Below are 15,329 nucleotides of genomic sequence, written 5' to 3' on the forward strand. Positions count from 1 at the left end.
TGGCAAGTGTCATTGTTATGTGTGCAAAGCATAGCCAAGGAAGGAACACTTAATTTTAATTTTATAAGTTTTTTATCAAGCTTGCTTAATATTGTGCACAGCATACAACCGTTATTGTATTTATTTATTGTATTATATTTATTAATGAAAATTTTCTGTAGAATTTTGGAGTCTTTGTTTTTTTCCTTGTGGTATCGAAAATGGTATCGAGTATCGAATATTTTCCTTAGTATCGGTATTGAGTTGAAAAGTTTAGTATCGTGACAACCCTAGTACTAAGGCTGATGTACAGTGTTAGTTTTTATACCACACATAGGATTTTGAATCTAGGGCAACAATTCTGCAGCTCTTTTGGTCTATTGTCTGATGTTTGCCTAGTCTGTGGAGTAGGTGACCAATAATTTAGTGAAAAAACTAGACTTTTACAAACTGCATGAATTCAAACATCAACAAAAGATAAGACATGCAAAAATACATAGCATTAAGTTTTTTTTTTCTGTAATTAAAAGAAAACAGTCTCTCAGTTTGCACTGTTGTTTTGTAGCAACAAGTTCCTGGGTCGTATTCCTGGCCTAATGTCTTGCTGCATGGAGTTTGCATGCCCTCCCCCTGAATTATGTGTATGGGGTGTGTGTGAGGGTGGAGGTGTGGGGGCGTGTTTGTATGTATTCTGTGTGTCTCTATATTGCTCTGTGATAGACTTGTTGTCTGGCGACATGTCCAGGGTGTATCTGGATTAATGCCTATAAACGGCTGGAGATACAGTAGGCACCAGCCCCACTGCAACTATGCCATAGAACATGATAAAAAACAGTTAAACAAAGAACATTGCAGTGATCTTAACCCCCACATGAAACCTGGAAATATTTCCATTTTAAAGGTCTTGCGAAGGATTTTCGTCAATAAAAAAAAAGGCCTCTCCACGTAAAAAAAAAAAAAATTGCTCATGCACAACACTTTACCCGCCCTAGAGGGAACGTCTATTAAACGCTTGTGAAAGTGTGCACGAGCCCATTTCTCCTTGTGCACGCTCTGTTTAAAAGTTGCTGTTTGCTTCGCTAATACAAGCTTACTTTCCAAAAGAAGATTTGCAATTTCACCACTATGTCAGACTCACCTCCAGTAAGTGAAACTGGGGATGAGCATGTAAGACGGCCTTGTATAAACATATCACCATATTGATTGAAAATTAGGAGGATAAATTATTTTGATGATCCACCCGGAAAAAGAACATTCTCCACCACACCTTTAAAGGGAAACGCCGTGTATGTGTGTATGATGTCATCCGCACGCCGGACTGGAGTTGTGACAGCCAGCCCGGGCCACAGGCGGCTACGCTCTACCCCTTCTATTCATTCTAGCTAATCTGAATCGTTCAATTCCATTTCGAGAGCGAGATCATCTGTGGTAGTAGCACTAAACATCTTCCAGGCATGTGAGGAAAACTACATGTAGCTGCAGTTCAGCGGACAGCATGAATGAACGGTAGCCGGCGCGCGTAGATGACGTCATACACACTCCGCTTTATTTTTAAAAGATATAAATATAAAAAATATAACCGTGGATGTCTGGGGGACAGTGATTCGCCTACATGTTATAAATGCTGGCGTACCATAAAGAATAAATTATGAACAGTTCAGTTTGTGCCTTCAAGTCGTTGCTCATAGGAAGACGTTACTTGGATATAACTTAACGGAATATCTTCAGAACAGCTCCAACTGACACAAAACTCATATGGGTGACTAGAGCATGATGTTATAACGTAAAATCAAGGGCCCAATGTAAAGAAAAACGTCCTTTCCCGCTAAGTTTGCAGTTGATCTTTGCTCCATTTATTTTTAGAATGATTTACTAAACAGTGGCTTGTTCCAAATCATTGGAACTGTATTGAAGGATGAAAACATAACTAAGATGTTCTAGGCTTATGATAGGTTCAGAAAAGTTATCTTAACTCTGATAACAAATGTACAGTTACACTCTAACACTTCTAATGATGCTGGTTAGGGTTGGGTGTACTCAGTAAATAAATCAAAAGCAGCAAAGCTATTGCCTTTAATGCTATCATTTAAATGTTTTCTAATGATCTTATGCAGGTCATGCACAGATAAATTTAAATCAGTTTGATTATCGTGTTCCCCCTTAGCAGGAACATCTGTTTAAAATTGGGAGTGAAGTGTAGGGGATTTTAAACACAATTATAAAACCGCAATTTATGTTGTGCAGGTCTCACATAATGCTTACTATGATTAAACTGCAATATTATAATCTAATATAAAAATGTAAAGTGTTGGACGGTGTCTCATGCTGAAATAAAACTGGCTTGGAGATCCCCTACTAAAGGATGAGCAGAGGCAGAACTGACCAGGTTTCTGAGAGCATTTATGATTTCTCAACATCATGAGGGCAACAAATTTCATTTAACAATACTTACTATCTATAAGCAAACTTTTAGACTGGATCTTGAGTTAGGAAGCTTGCATTTATAGGGTCATCCTCTAAAGGCTGGTTTATACTCAGAAACACACGTCTGCGTATGTGTTGCAAATGTGCCCCTGCCTCAGACACTCTGCTGCACCTCTCCAAAATTGTAGGTGACCGCAGACAATGCCTCAGACAGGAGGTCTATGATTGGTCAAATCTACATCCGCTCTACACTATGCATATTTCCTATTTGGTACCTTACCGGCTTCTTTTGTTTGTATGACCGCCATTGTGGAAAACAACTCGTGAAGATGGACCAGCTAGAAGGGCGAGGTGCCCAAGAACGCTGGGACCCTTTACAAGTGGATCCCCGCTGTTTTTCACCCTCATGTCCCTCCTTTGTCGCACAAACTTGCCCCCACCTCCACTCAGCTGCATTTTGACCCACAGCTAGTTCGTGATTGTCGCGCTTGCGTTGTGGCGTGCAACAACATATTGCAATCCAAGCTTTGAAATTGTGCATAGATCAAAAATATCTGCGACAAGCTCACTGCGGCACACTGCTGCAGGAGGATAACCAGCCCTTAGGAATTGACAAGACCAAAAGGCTGAAAAAAAATAGCAATATGCAGCATAAAAAGATTGCTGTACTCTAGTCGTGCTTTTATAGCTGCCAGTAACAGTGAGCTGTACCTGTGGGTTGCAGGGCACACAGAGGGTTGTCAGAGTTTACGACTGTAATTTTCAAAAGCTCCTGTAGGGGGAGCAGCAAACAAAAATGAGTGCTGCTTTATGTGGTTATGATCAGTTTGAGTACATTATACAAACTTTAAGTTTTAATTTAATGCATCAGTACATCATTAAATCTCAATAAAAGTGTGTTAAAGCTGCACTTTATGCAGTGTAAATTAGTGTTAATTTTGTTAACGAAAACTAAACGAAAATATTTTCATCAACGCACATTTTTCACCGAACGAAATCTAGACGAGACGAGACGAAAATCCCCACTAATAAACAATAACTAGGAGTAAATCAGAAATTATTTTTGTTTGGAATAATAAAGACGAGACGAAATTGCAGTTCGGTAAATAAAGACTGGGCTAAAATCTATGTACATTTTAGTTCATGAACAAAGACGAGATGAAAATTACATATTATTATTTTATGTTTTTTTCCAAATCCTATCTCCTCCTCCGCCTCCTCCGCCTCAGCTCTTCCGCCACACACCCACTTTCAAACCTAGAGGTTTGTAAAGGAAAAAAACAGACCTATATGCTACTTATACACTTGGAATTCCTGTTATGCTGTTTATCTATCCTGACATTGTATTAATTTCTGTTCCAGATTGAAGATACACCACCACCAACAACCACCCAGTAACAATGATGGGCCAGCTATACAAGCTTCCTTAATTGCCCACACCAAATACAAAGCTGACTCTCAGGACTAGCAAGCTATGCCTTGTTTCACCTTAAATACTGTACCTTTATATACCATGTGAACTAGCTGGCAGGAAACTCAGTTGGAGTTTTTTTTTAACAACATTGATCTCAATTCTGTTTATTTTATTATTCTATGTGAACTAGCTTTAAACAGCCAGCACTTTTATTTATTTGTTTCCTTTGTCAGGAGTATTATTTGTTTTAATGCAAGAATTTGTGTTTGTGTCTTTGAACCTTAACAATGTTCAAAATAAATTGTATATATATTGTCAGAACATCTTCCATGTATGTATGTGTTCCTTAAAATTGTGTTGTTTTTATCAAAAAGATGAGAGAAAATGTTGAAATGTGAAATAATTTTAGGAAATGTTAAATATTATCTGCTGACAAAAAAGTAAAAGGTTAAAATGATGCCCTGACTAAAACTAGACTAAAATGTTGACAGTTTTTGTTGACTAAAACTAAACGAATAAAATTATGTTTTCTTGGACTAAAATAAAGACTAAAATGCTCGACTTATAATCAACTAAAACTAGACTAAATAAAAATGGAATGATGTCGACTAAATGTGATAAAAACTAATAAGCGATGCTGAAACTGGACTAAAACTGAAACAAAATTTTAAAATGGCTGCTAAAATTAACACTAGTGTAAATACAGCTTACTACATTTTTATGGACATCATTTTCTCCTTTCTTTATATCTTGAGTGTCTCTACCAATATTTCCTGAAAAGTGTTTGAAATTTTAGGTTTTTCTTCTGGGGTTGTTGTGGTAAAAAAACAAAAAGACCTATTAATTCCCTTTTACTTACATATTGATTAATGAATGCTGAGTTTCATTCATTTAGGCCGCAGAGCTGCAAGGCTACAAGGTGTTTAAGGGGGAGGGCTTGTTTATCCTAGTAGGGAGTGTTTGGGATAAAAATAATGGATCTCATAAAAAGCTAGACTGTTTCTCATGGATTATTTCATATCATTATGTGCTATTTGCAACTGTCTGTCTTTGTTTGGGTAACTGCATGTGGAGACCTTCACAGCTCTTTTTCAGGCTTTAATTTAGTGAGACAAACACTTTCTAGATCAGAACAGGGCAGAAAATCATACTGTGAGGGCTGTTATGATAGTCTTGTTCTCTTTTTACTTTGCAAAGTAAATTAAGTGCAGACTGAGGGAAATTGATTTATTTAACTGGACTGTATAGTTTTTTTTTTTTTTTTACAAGTGCTCTACATTTTGGTCTGTGTACTATTTTTACATTTTGAGGTTGGTGTCTAAACAAAATTTCCTTTGGGTTTCATAATGACATTAACATTTTTTATTCTTTCCCAACTTTCTGACTCTTATTTCTGAATTTCGGGACATTTCAGGAAAATTTGTCCTACTCAGGGTTTGAAAATTCAAACTTTGTAGAACAAATGAAATGCAGAATGATGTCAGGTGAATGGGATAGAGATTTAAAAGACAGCTCCTCTGCTCAGGGCTGCTGAGCTTTATGTATAGATTTATTTTGTTTGCTTTCTATGCTGAGTTCCAAAAACGTTAAAATACATTCCAATGGTTTTTGTTTCCAAGTTTAAAGACATTTCGCTTCCCATCCAGGAACCTTTGAAATTCAAAATGTCAGAAATAGCGTTGAGTTTGATACACTATTTATGACATTTTGAATTGCATCTGCTGGAATTTGTCCTGTGGATTATTTTTATTTTATTTTTTTTTACCTTTTTGGTAATGACTATGACCTGGATGACTGGGAATCTTCACTCAGCACTGAACTTTATCTTTTCTAGTTTTGTCTTGGATTTTTTTTAGAGGATTTATTTGGAAAAGCTTTAGTGGTGGTTTGAGACACTGTTTAAAGTTTCTTTACCTTTGCAGCTTTGATTGAGAAATAGTTTTTCCTTTAGATCATCTGCGTTTGTTTCATTTCAATTTTCGGTTAAACTCATAAAGGGACACTTTTTGAGATTTGTTCTGAATATCTCTGAATGTTGAAATAATATGTGTTTTGTTAAACTTTACTAAAACATAAAAAATAAGTACACTAAAGTAAAACAATAGATTAAGTACTGCACATAAACCCTCTATAGTGAATTTATAATTTGGATTTTCATCAAGGGAAATCTACTACATGAGCACCAATGGATCCTCGGCGTGCTCTAAAAATGTAAATTGCTCTTTAGAAAAACAATGTTAGTCAGTTATGAGGGGAAAAGTAACCTAATTTTAACTTTGTACAAAATCAGACCAAAAGAGCCACGGCTAATTAGATGCTGGAGAGAATAAAGAAACGCAATTAAATATTGAGAGTAATTGGACAACAACAATTGAAACTAAAAATATCCGTCAAACCAGCAACTGTTGTTCTAATCTTAGATTTTCTGGCAGTAAATGTGGTTTGGTACAAATTTATTTTATATATTTAACATTAGGCTCAGTTACAATACCTTTGTTGTGTCTTTTCTGATGCTGACTTGTTGACACCAGAAAGACCACAGGGGAGATCCTGGAAAAGGTTTAGAAAATCTGTATTTTTTTGGTTAAAAAAATAGTAATTATATTGGTAAATAGAAAGAATGTTCTTATTTATTGAGAATAATGTTTCAAACATAAAAAATATCAATATAGAGAGAAAAGTGTGAGCATCAAGCAGAATAGATTTTGTTTGCTAAAATAAAAAAAATGTAGGAATTAGCTTAGCTATCAATAAAAAACCCAGTAGGTGTCACGTGTAAAAACTCCTTTCCACTTTGCCAATCACTCTCAATCTCATATCCATTTGTAAAAATTGGGAAGAGAAGAAGATGGCGGAGACAGATTAGTTTGGTTGATTCATGGAAAACAATCTGAATCTTTCAGTTAGGATCCCTGAAACTACAAGCTCAGCGTGGACAGTTCATTCAATGTGAGAATGTACATTTGTTCTTATTTTACAGCCATCTTCTCTAAAATTTGAATTTAGATTAAAGTTTAATTAAAAAAATTATTATATATTTTTTTCAAGTAGTTCAAATGATCTCATTTCCACAGATATGTTACATCTGTAACCTAAAATCATATTAACTATTTAAAAAAAAAGTTTTCTTTCCTGTTACACTTAATATTTGGACAATGAAATTAATATTCGGAAAAATAACAGTGGTGAGTGGCGGCCTGGTGGCATAAAGCTTGTAATCCAGAGGTTCTGAGTTCGAGCCCCACTCCCACAGACTGCCACTCTGGGTCCCTGAGCAAAGATCTTTAACCCCACACTGCTGCCCGGGTGCCGCATATTGGCAGCCCACTGCTCCGGAAGGGGAAGGGATCAGAGGGGATCAGATCAATTAATTTAATTTATTTTTTTATTTTTTTTAACCCACTTGCATTTTCCAACTCAGTGCAGTGCCAGTGTTGCTTTTCACAGGTGCTTTTTTTTTTTTTCATTTTGTGATCAACAACTTTTAAATAGAATAAGATACAGGAAATGTGAATATTTTACTAAATGAGACTTGTAGCTTCATCCTGATAGTTTTTTGGAGTTAAAATTTTTTCTAGGAATTTGGACGACCATCACTGATCTCCACGACACTGTATTTGCCTCTTGGCAAATATCTATTCTCCACTCCAAGATAAAATGCTTGTTCCTCCAGGATGTATTTGAACTGTGATGATAATCCCTTTTACCTTCACTGCCCAATGATTTTCATGAACCTACAATCAATTCATGACGACGCCAAATCACAATGCAGGTGGTAGAGGAGGGGTTAGAGCACGCACCCGTGCCTTTCACAAGTGGTGCATGGTCTGATGTGCATGGCCAGCATCCCACCTGCCAGAACTGAACAGGTTTCCAATCCATCACAAGGCTAACGGACAGCCACACAGATCAAACAACCACGCAACCAGCCAGAGCCAAATTCAATAGTCACTCATTAACTAAACATGCATATTTATGTTAAGTGCAAAACAGCTTAGAGCATCCAGAGTTGTAAAGAAACTCCATGAGAAAAAAAAACCTAAATGGGTTTCCAACCTGGGACCCTCCTGCTGCAAGACACTCATTCTAACTATTGAACCATCCCCACTGCACTGAGAATGAAAAACATTACATCCGGAAGCTGAAACATCTGTTCACTCTGCTTCCTAGAACATAAATATGCATGATTTAAGTTGCCCATATGTGTCATGTAAATATTTCTTAATCTATCAAAAAGATCTTGTTTGATGCGCTTATTACAGACTACTAAAGAAAATGCTGCAATGCAAATACATCCTAGGGAAAAAAAATATTCTCGCCTGAAAATAAAATACTTGAAGTTGTAAACATCAGCAAACAAGACAAATGTACTGTATTCATTTGTGCACATAAGCAACATGTAATCATTTATTCGCCCAAATAAACCTGAGCTGTTTGTCATCGGGCCTAAATTACTGCATTTAAGACCTGTCTTTAATCACTATTATTTTTTATATTTTTAACCAGTAATGTAATTTATTTCCTTATTTAGACAATCAAAGTGACGTTATACATAAGCCACATTTATCTGTGACCCAAAATGATTTAGAGTTCATTCAAAGCCACATTCATGTGCTAAAGCTAACACAAAAAGATTGTTATAAGCCAATAAACTTCCACAATCCTCCATCTTTACTGGCGAATAATTATCCTTTCAAAGTAAAAGATGAGCAGCAGCACATCGACTTGGTGAAGTTCTCATAACAGCTACCGTTAACTCCTCAGTACATCAGATAAGAACTGTTAATTAGATTTAAGTTTTAGAATAGGAGCCCCAATCAAAGCTGGAGTCTGTAGGGTATGAGTTAAAGTTCAATCAAAGTCTTTTAATTTTGTAACTCAAGGGTAACTGGAGTGGAAGTCTCCAACTCTCTGAGCCTATGGCCATCTTTAAGCTCTTTTCTTTCTATTCATCTATTCTCAGTGTTAATTTCTGACTAAATTTGATTAAATTCAGCTGGTTAATGATCTTTAGACATTAAAGCCAATTTAATATAAATAATAACAGAGTAAATAAAACATCTGCTAAAAAATAAATAAAACTGCAGTTCAAGAGGTTTTAACAGATACCAGGACTAATGCTCACATTTATATAAAGAGTCACCAGCTGCAATCTGCTTTGAAAAAAAGCACTTACTGTTTGTATATTATTGTGGTTGTAAATAGTGCAGGAGGGAAAATGAAAAAGTCATTTCCATGACAAACTGGCCATATTTGTTTAACTGCTTGAAACTAAACTGTTTTGGTACGGCGCCACAACTCACAAAAGCATCTTTTCTAGAATAAGCAGACATCTGTGTCCATGTAAAGCACTGAGTGCACAGCACCTGTCTGGAACCCAACAAAAACCCACAAAGGTCGAAAACACCAAAAAACAAAGCCGACAAAAATAGCACAGAAAGGACAAAAAATATTGAAGAAATGAAAATCTGGATTCTTGCAAAGAGAAGATGGGTCGATATCACCAAGCCACCAACCTGCTTACCACTTTGAGAATATGTTGGCTGCAAAATTATAAAAGAATCCTCCGAGTCGCTTTTTTAAATGTCTGAAACGCTGCTTATGTAAGATCAACAAAAAGAGCAAACTACATTCCTGCCTGCATCATTTTGAAAGAGCAGCTCAGAATATTTCATATGCATTAACAACTCAATGACTACTGGCTGAAACATGAGAGATTTAAAAAGTCAGAGGCAAGTTATCAATCAATAGGGGTTAGTATAAGGGACATAGGCTGCTTGACAGGATGTTTTAGGGTTGATTTCTCACTTAAAACCAATGATGTAGCCCTGCGGGAGCAAAGTGAGGAGTTCCAGATGAGGATCAAGCATGTGTGTTGGTAAAATCGAGGGCGAAAAATGACACAGGCATAAGATACAGCCAGGAGACCATGGAGCATTTAAAGATAAGCTACGCTGCAACATGAAAGTCACAAAAAAATAAGTAAAAATCTTTATATTCAGCCACCCGTTGTAAACGGACAGGCTCTGCATCATCTTCTAGACCTCAGCTCTTAAAAGTTACCGACTCCTTTGGTCTGGCCTCTTTAAACGGATTCATTCGCTTCCCTCGAAGCCATGGAGGGAATCATCCATTATCTATGCAGCAGCACACATCAACATCCCAGACTTTTTCAGACTATATGTTTATATCTGAAGGCTTTGCCACTCCTATGGTGACTTTGAAAAGCAAAAAAAAAAAAAGTATTCCTAAATATTTAGTCAAGGAGGAATATGTTTGATTGAGATAGCTTCCTTTGTGAGCTGTAACAACCTCATGATCCAGCTTTGGAGCTCAGTCTGACGACAAAGAGATGGAATGAAGAGCAGCTTCAATCTTAACATGTTCTTCCACAAATAATCCTGCAGATAAAAAGCCATGTTTCAAAAGTCTTCCCAGAAAGAAAGAAAGAAATAAAGTTTGCTGTAACGTGGTGGGTGAGGGGGGGTGGCACTGGCTTTACATCGTTTTCACATAATGAAATGAAATCAATGAGGCTGCACTCTAACTAACTGCACTCTATCATGCTGTCAGGGAATGTTGCAATGCATTGCTAAATGAATCAAAACTCTTCATAATGGGGGGATTGGTCTCCTGTGAGCACATGTTTGTACACAGATTGATCCTGACAGGGAACATTACATCTACTGTGTTGTGTCAATCACCTTAAAGTAAAATTTATTCATCTTTAAGAATGACAGGAAATATATAAACAGATCCAAGTATAAAAGATGAATTCAATACAAATTGCAAGAAGTCATTCAAAGCAGTCTAAGTTTGGATTGCACTCATAATGACAATAAAAAAGAATTTAAAAAACAGCAGGACTGGAGAATATCTGCTGATTTTCACATCAAAATATTCTTTGGACACATCTTGGACATGAATTCTGAACGATGCAAAGTGAAGAAATTCTTCTAAAACCTTCATCAACCTGTTGGGAAGGTGAGGGACTTTGGAGACACACTCACGGTGCTGAAATTACGCGGCCCGCACAGCTCTCCCTGGTAGCGACAGTACAACAGCATCTCCTCCAGCTGATGTCCCAGTCGGTCGAGCAGCTGCTTCATGCTGGGTTGAGACTCCAAAGGAGGAGGGAGGAAGTTTTTAAAGTCCAAAATCCGTGAAAGCCAGGGCGGCTCGCTCCCTGCGCTCCCCGCGCCGTCCCCCAGCAGAGTCAGAAGCGCCTCTTTGGCAGCGGGGGAGACCTGCAGGTTGGGGGAGTCAGGCTCCTTCTCCAACAAGCCCAGCCACCTCCCAGAGCTGAAGATGTCTGTTTTCTTCATGCGCCGAGGCAGCAGCAGGTTCTGGTTGCAGATGGTGACGGCGGGGAAAACCAGCCGCTTGGCGTAAACCATGTGCGCCTTGGTGTACATGGGCGAAGTCAGGAGGTACCGCACTCTGTTGGAGGACCAGGTGAAGAACAGAGCCACGGCCGCCAGGAACGCCAGCAGCCACGCAACTCTCCGCGGGTATGAGCCGCTGAGGAAGATGTGCCTCAAGCCGTGCAGGGTGGTGTGTTTCAGGAAGAGTTTCCCAGCTTCGGTGAGGGAACCCGGGCTCGGCTTGGATCCAGGGGACGGGCACATTTTCTGGAAACGCCGGTGCGCACACTCAACATGGGTCCCACCGTGGTCAGGATGAATGAGCCAGGACTCAGTGCGCACTCTAAAGGATGCTGTCTGACAGAGATTATAGGAAAAAAAACAGAGAGGAGAGAGTAAAGCGCAGGCAGCCCCTCTCCAGCACTGAGCTGAGGCTGCAGGCGGTGATGGGGGAGTATTTTGTCAGGCGCGCTGCGCTCCCTGAGCGTGTCCGGGAGGGGGGGGGGAGAAGTTAGTCACAATGATTTAGTGCACTAATGTGCAACAACAGGAGTCAAGGGGATTATTTCATCTAAATTACAACAAGTTAAACTCCAGGAATAAATTGCAAAGAGGCGACAGATTTGGTTAAAATCACACAATTACTTTTCAGTTCACGTTCGTCCTACTTGCTTTCCAAATTATAATTATTCTAATTTCTCACATTTCCCCTTCAACCACTGTCTTCACAGGCATAAACACACACAGAGACAGACATCCATCTTAATACAATAGAATAAAACCTAATAGTACGTTTATCAAGGTTCAACATTATCAACATTATTATCAATGTTCAAAATCTGAAGCTTGTATTTATTACAAACAGACAGATATTTTTCAGTTTTGTAGATTTTTTTTATTTTGGTGTAAAGTCATAAAAACACAATATTATATTTCATAAAACCAATAGAAAGGTCAACAGACTGCTAACCAGGGGATAGCAGTTGGGATGGAAGTTGTAGGGAAATCATATTTAAATGGCTTAAACATGTATATAAATGTACTTTTTATCCGACAATATTGTCCCGAAATTGAGAGAAAAAAAAATCCCGTCTTAACATCTGTGTTTTGCGGGCCAGTTAGTCATACGTCAGCTTGTACACCTCAATTCGGCCAATCATATATCGACCGTCATCTGTCAACCACATTTTTTCGGTCATATCATCTTGATTCATATATCGCAGCTAATATATGCAATGATTCAAATAAGAATAATTTCCTTTCCCATTGAGTTCCATCCCAGAATTCGGGGACGTCTGTGTCTTCGGCAGGCGTAGAGCTAACAGAACTGGCAGCGTTGCGAGGAAAGGGCTCAAACATGTACGGCTGTAAACCTTCAACACCAAACCAAGCTTCTGCCGCCCTGGCGTCCTCTTTCACAACATCTTCGTCCCCGCTTTCCTCCGCTAAACAAAAAATGGATGACGGAGGAGACTCATCCACGACCTCCGACACCAAACTCTCCTCCTCTTGCATGTTTCCGCTGTCCATAGCGTTCCTTGACAGTGTCGTTTCTAAGTCACCAATTTAGTGCTACTTGGTCCCAATGGAATTTCCCATTGGGAACCTACTAGCACTAAGTTGCTAACTAGTTAGGCGAAAACGGCCATAACCAAACATGCTTGCAAACCTTCCACCACAACAGTCCTGCCCTCTTGATAATCAACCAATCACATTCACTTTATTCACTCGGGTAAAGTCGTGCACCACTCAGGAGAATTCAGAAATGCTATGTTGGAACAGCCGTTTCCGTACGACTTTAAGGCCGATACTGATGCCAACTTTGTTTTTTACATCAGTCCAAGCGATCTAACCGATATGCTGCTTTTTAGGGAAATATTCTTTGTGCCAATATGGCTTTCTCTTCCTTCATTTAAAGGGTAAAAATCATACAACCCTAAAAAATTGCGCAAGTCTCTGTTAAAAACGAAAAAGAAACCTTTATTAACAAATCAAAGAAACTGGTGGATAGTAAAAGGAGTGAGTTGGAAGGCATGCACCCTTTTTGATCTAAGGATATGGCTGCTAAATGAAGTATGAACACATGTATCAGCTGATACTGTACAGTGGGGTGCACACTGCACATGGCGAGACAAGACTGGGAGTTGCCCCCTTTGTGGCTAAACTGGTGAAAAATCCGCTCTACAGTGCTGAAGATGCGCTATGCCCTTTTTTTCCCCTTTTCGTCCCTGCCCTTCAAGAAAACAAACTTAGATCAGCCAAAAATATCAGCTGTCCGATGTATTGGTCTATATCTAGACAGCAATTATTCATTCTTGGAAAGTTGAGCGGGGCTGCTCAGTGGAGCAGTGGGTAGCACTGCTGCCTTGCAGCAAGAAGGCTCCGGGTTCAATTCTGCATGGAGTTTGCATGTTCTCCCTGCGCATGTGTGGGTTCTCTCCAGGTACTCCGGCTTCCTCCCACAGTCCAAAAACATGACTGTTAGGTGAACTGACTTCTCTAGATTGAGTTTTAGTGTGAAGGGTTGTTTGTCTCTATGTTGCCCTGTGATGGACTGGCGACCCGTCCAGGGTGTACCCCTCCTCTCGCCCGTAGACAGCTGGAGATAGGCACCAGCACCCCCTAATTGGGATTAAGCGTGTAAGAAAATGGATGGATGGAAAGTTGAGTGGAAGGAAAAAGTGTAGGAAAAAAAGGGTATAAAAAAAAATTATTTTGCTTCAAGTCCAACATGAGGTCTTCACAGTATTTATTTAATCATCCTTCTGTTGACAAGCTTTGTAGAGATTTCATTTCCCAGCATTGACCTGCCCATTCTGCGTAAAGCACCAGGGCCGAGCTTAATGAACATGTGTGATTGGTCTGCAGACTCTCCCAGCTGAATGTCAAGGAGACTCTCTGGATTATTTATTTTTTACAAGAGAAAAATAAAACACCAGAGCTAACAACGCAGATAAGTAAACAGATATTATCAAAGCAACCTGTCATTCCTCAGCATCTCAGCTGTGCAGGCTGAGGACCTTTAAGTCAGGGAGCGTATACGGCATATTTTAGGTAGGCATGCTTTTAGCAGGCTGACTTATTTTTGAAAACATCTTTTTTTATTATTAATTTTATCCAAAATTCCAATTAATCTCAAAAGTCATAAGCTGTAATTCTCAAAAGTAACAAAGAAAACCCAAACTAAAATAAATTAAGATCTGTGTGAGAAAGTGTTAGATCAATTTTTACAATTAAATTACCAGAATAAATTAGCTTTTTAATGATATTCTAATTTATTGAGATGTACCCATAAACCTTTGTTGAATATGATTAGTGTGGTTTGCTGACTGAAATCTCTTGGCTCAGTAACTGCAGATCATTTGTCTTCCTGTTCGACTCCATCACACACACAAATAGCTCTGGGGCACACATGCACCTTAACTCTTGCATGCTGCACAGTTTGTAAGCTCAGTCAGTGTTTAACACTTACATTGCAAAGGTTACTTGTAGAGGAGAAGTAGTCTTCCTCGTGACAGTGCCACCAGTTACATTAGTCATACAGCAGAAACTGAATTGCTGGGCTTCATGTGTCCCCCTCAGATGAGCAGTTATTAAAGCTGACAGTAATTGATGGATGTGTTTCAGTCAAACATGTAATGTCAGAAGGAAAACAGAAAGGTCAGGATGTTGCAAGGAAATTAATGAAAGTGCTGTTAAAGCATGAAGCTTCAATACAACTAGCTCCTGTCTATTTTTTTTTATACAATGATTGTTTGGTTGCATTGAGGATGGAGCTTCTATCAGGGCCTATACACCATTCAGAAAGATTCTGCTAAAACAATCTCACTTTTCGTTCAGGCTGTGGCTCACGCTTGGTTGGTCATCAGCACACAGAGAGACTGAAGAGTAGGGGTCACCATGCACTCCTATTGGACAGAGCCTGCTCCTCTTTTTAAACAGAGCGTGGGTTTATTACTTAACACATGGACAAAAAAGAACTGAGAGGGAAACATAATGAATGAGTGGAGGAATAAGGAGCACTTAGAAAATCAACGTTTCATGCCTTGTCTCTCTATATGGAAATATGGGATATTGCTGAGATATGTGAAGATGATCACACGAAAGCCCAAAGTTAAAGTAAAAAACTGAGTATTTGTCAGTTTACA

General features: G+C 38.7%; 1 protein-coding gene across 3 annotated transcripts in view; it reads right to left on the reverse strand.

The window, feature by feature from the left end:
- asic1b (acid-sensing (proton-gated) ion channel 1b) overlaps positions 1–15,329 on the reverse strand; it is a 286,951-nt gene that overhangs the window by 86,615 nt on the left and 185,007 nt on the right. Inside the window, exon 1 of one of the 3 annotated variants that reach the window (XM_038293186.1) lies at positions 10,828–11,614. The exons of the other annotated variants lie outside the window; for them this stretch is intronic. Within the exon in view, the coding sequence (XP_038149114.1) occupies positions 10,828–11,445 (618 nt within the window). The 5' untranslated portion in view covers positions 11,446–11,614. Of the gene's footprint in view, positions 1–10,827; positions 11,615–15,329 lie in introns of those variants that run through there. 3 annotated transcript variants of the gene reach the window in all.

The sequence above is a fragment of the Cyprinodon tularosa genome, unplaced genomic scaffold (assembly GCF_016077235.1).
Source record: "Cyprinodon tularosa strain WSP-4 unplaced genomic scaffold, ASM1607723v1 ctg322, whole genome shotgun sequence".
In the NCBI taxonomy this organism is placed as follows: domain Eukaryota; kingdom Metazoa; phylum Chordata; class Actinopteri; order Cyprinodontiformes; family Cyprinodontidae; genus Cyprinodon; species Cyprinodon tularosa.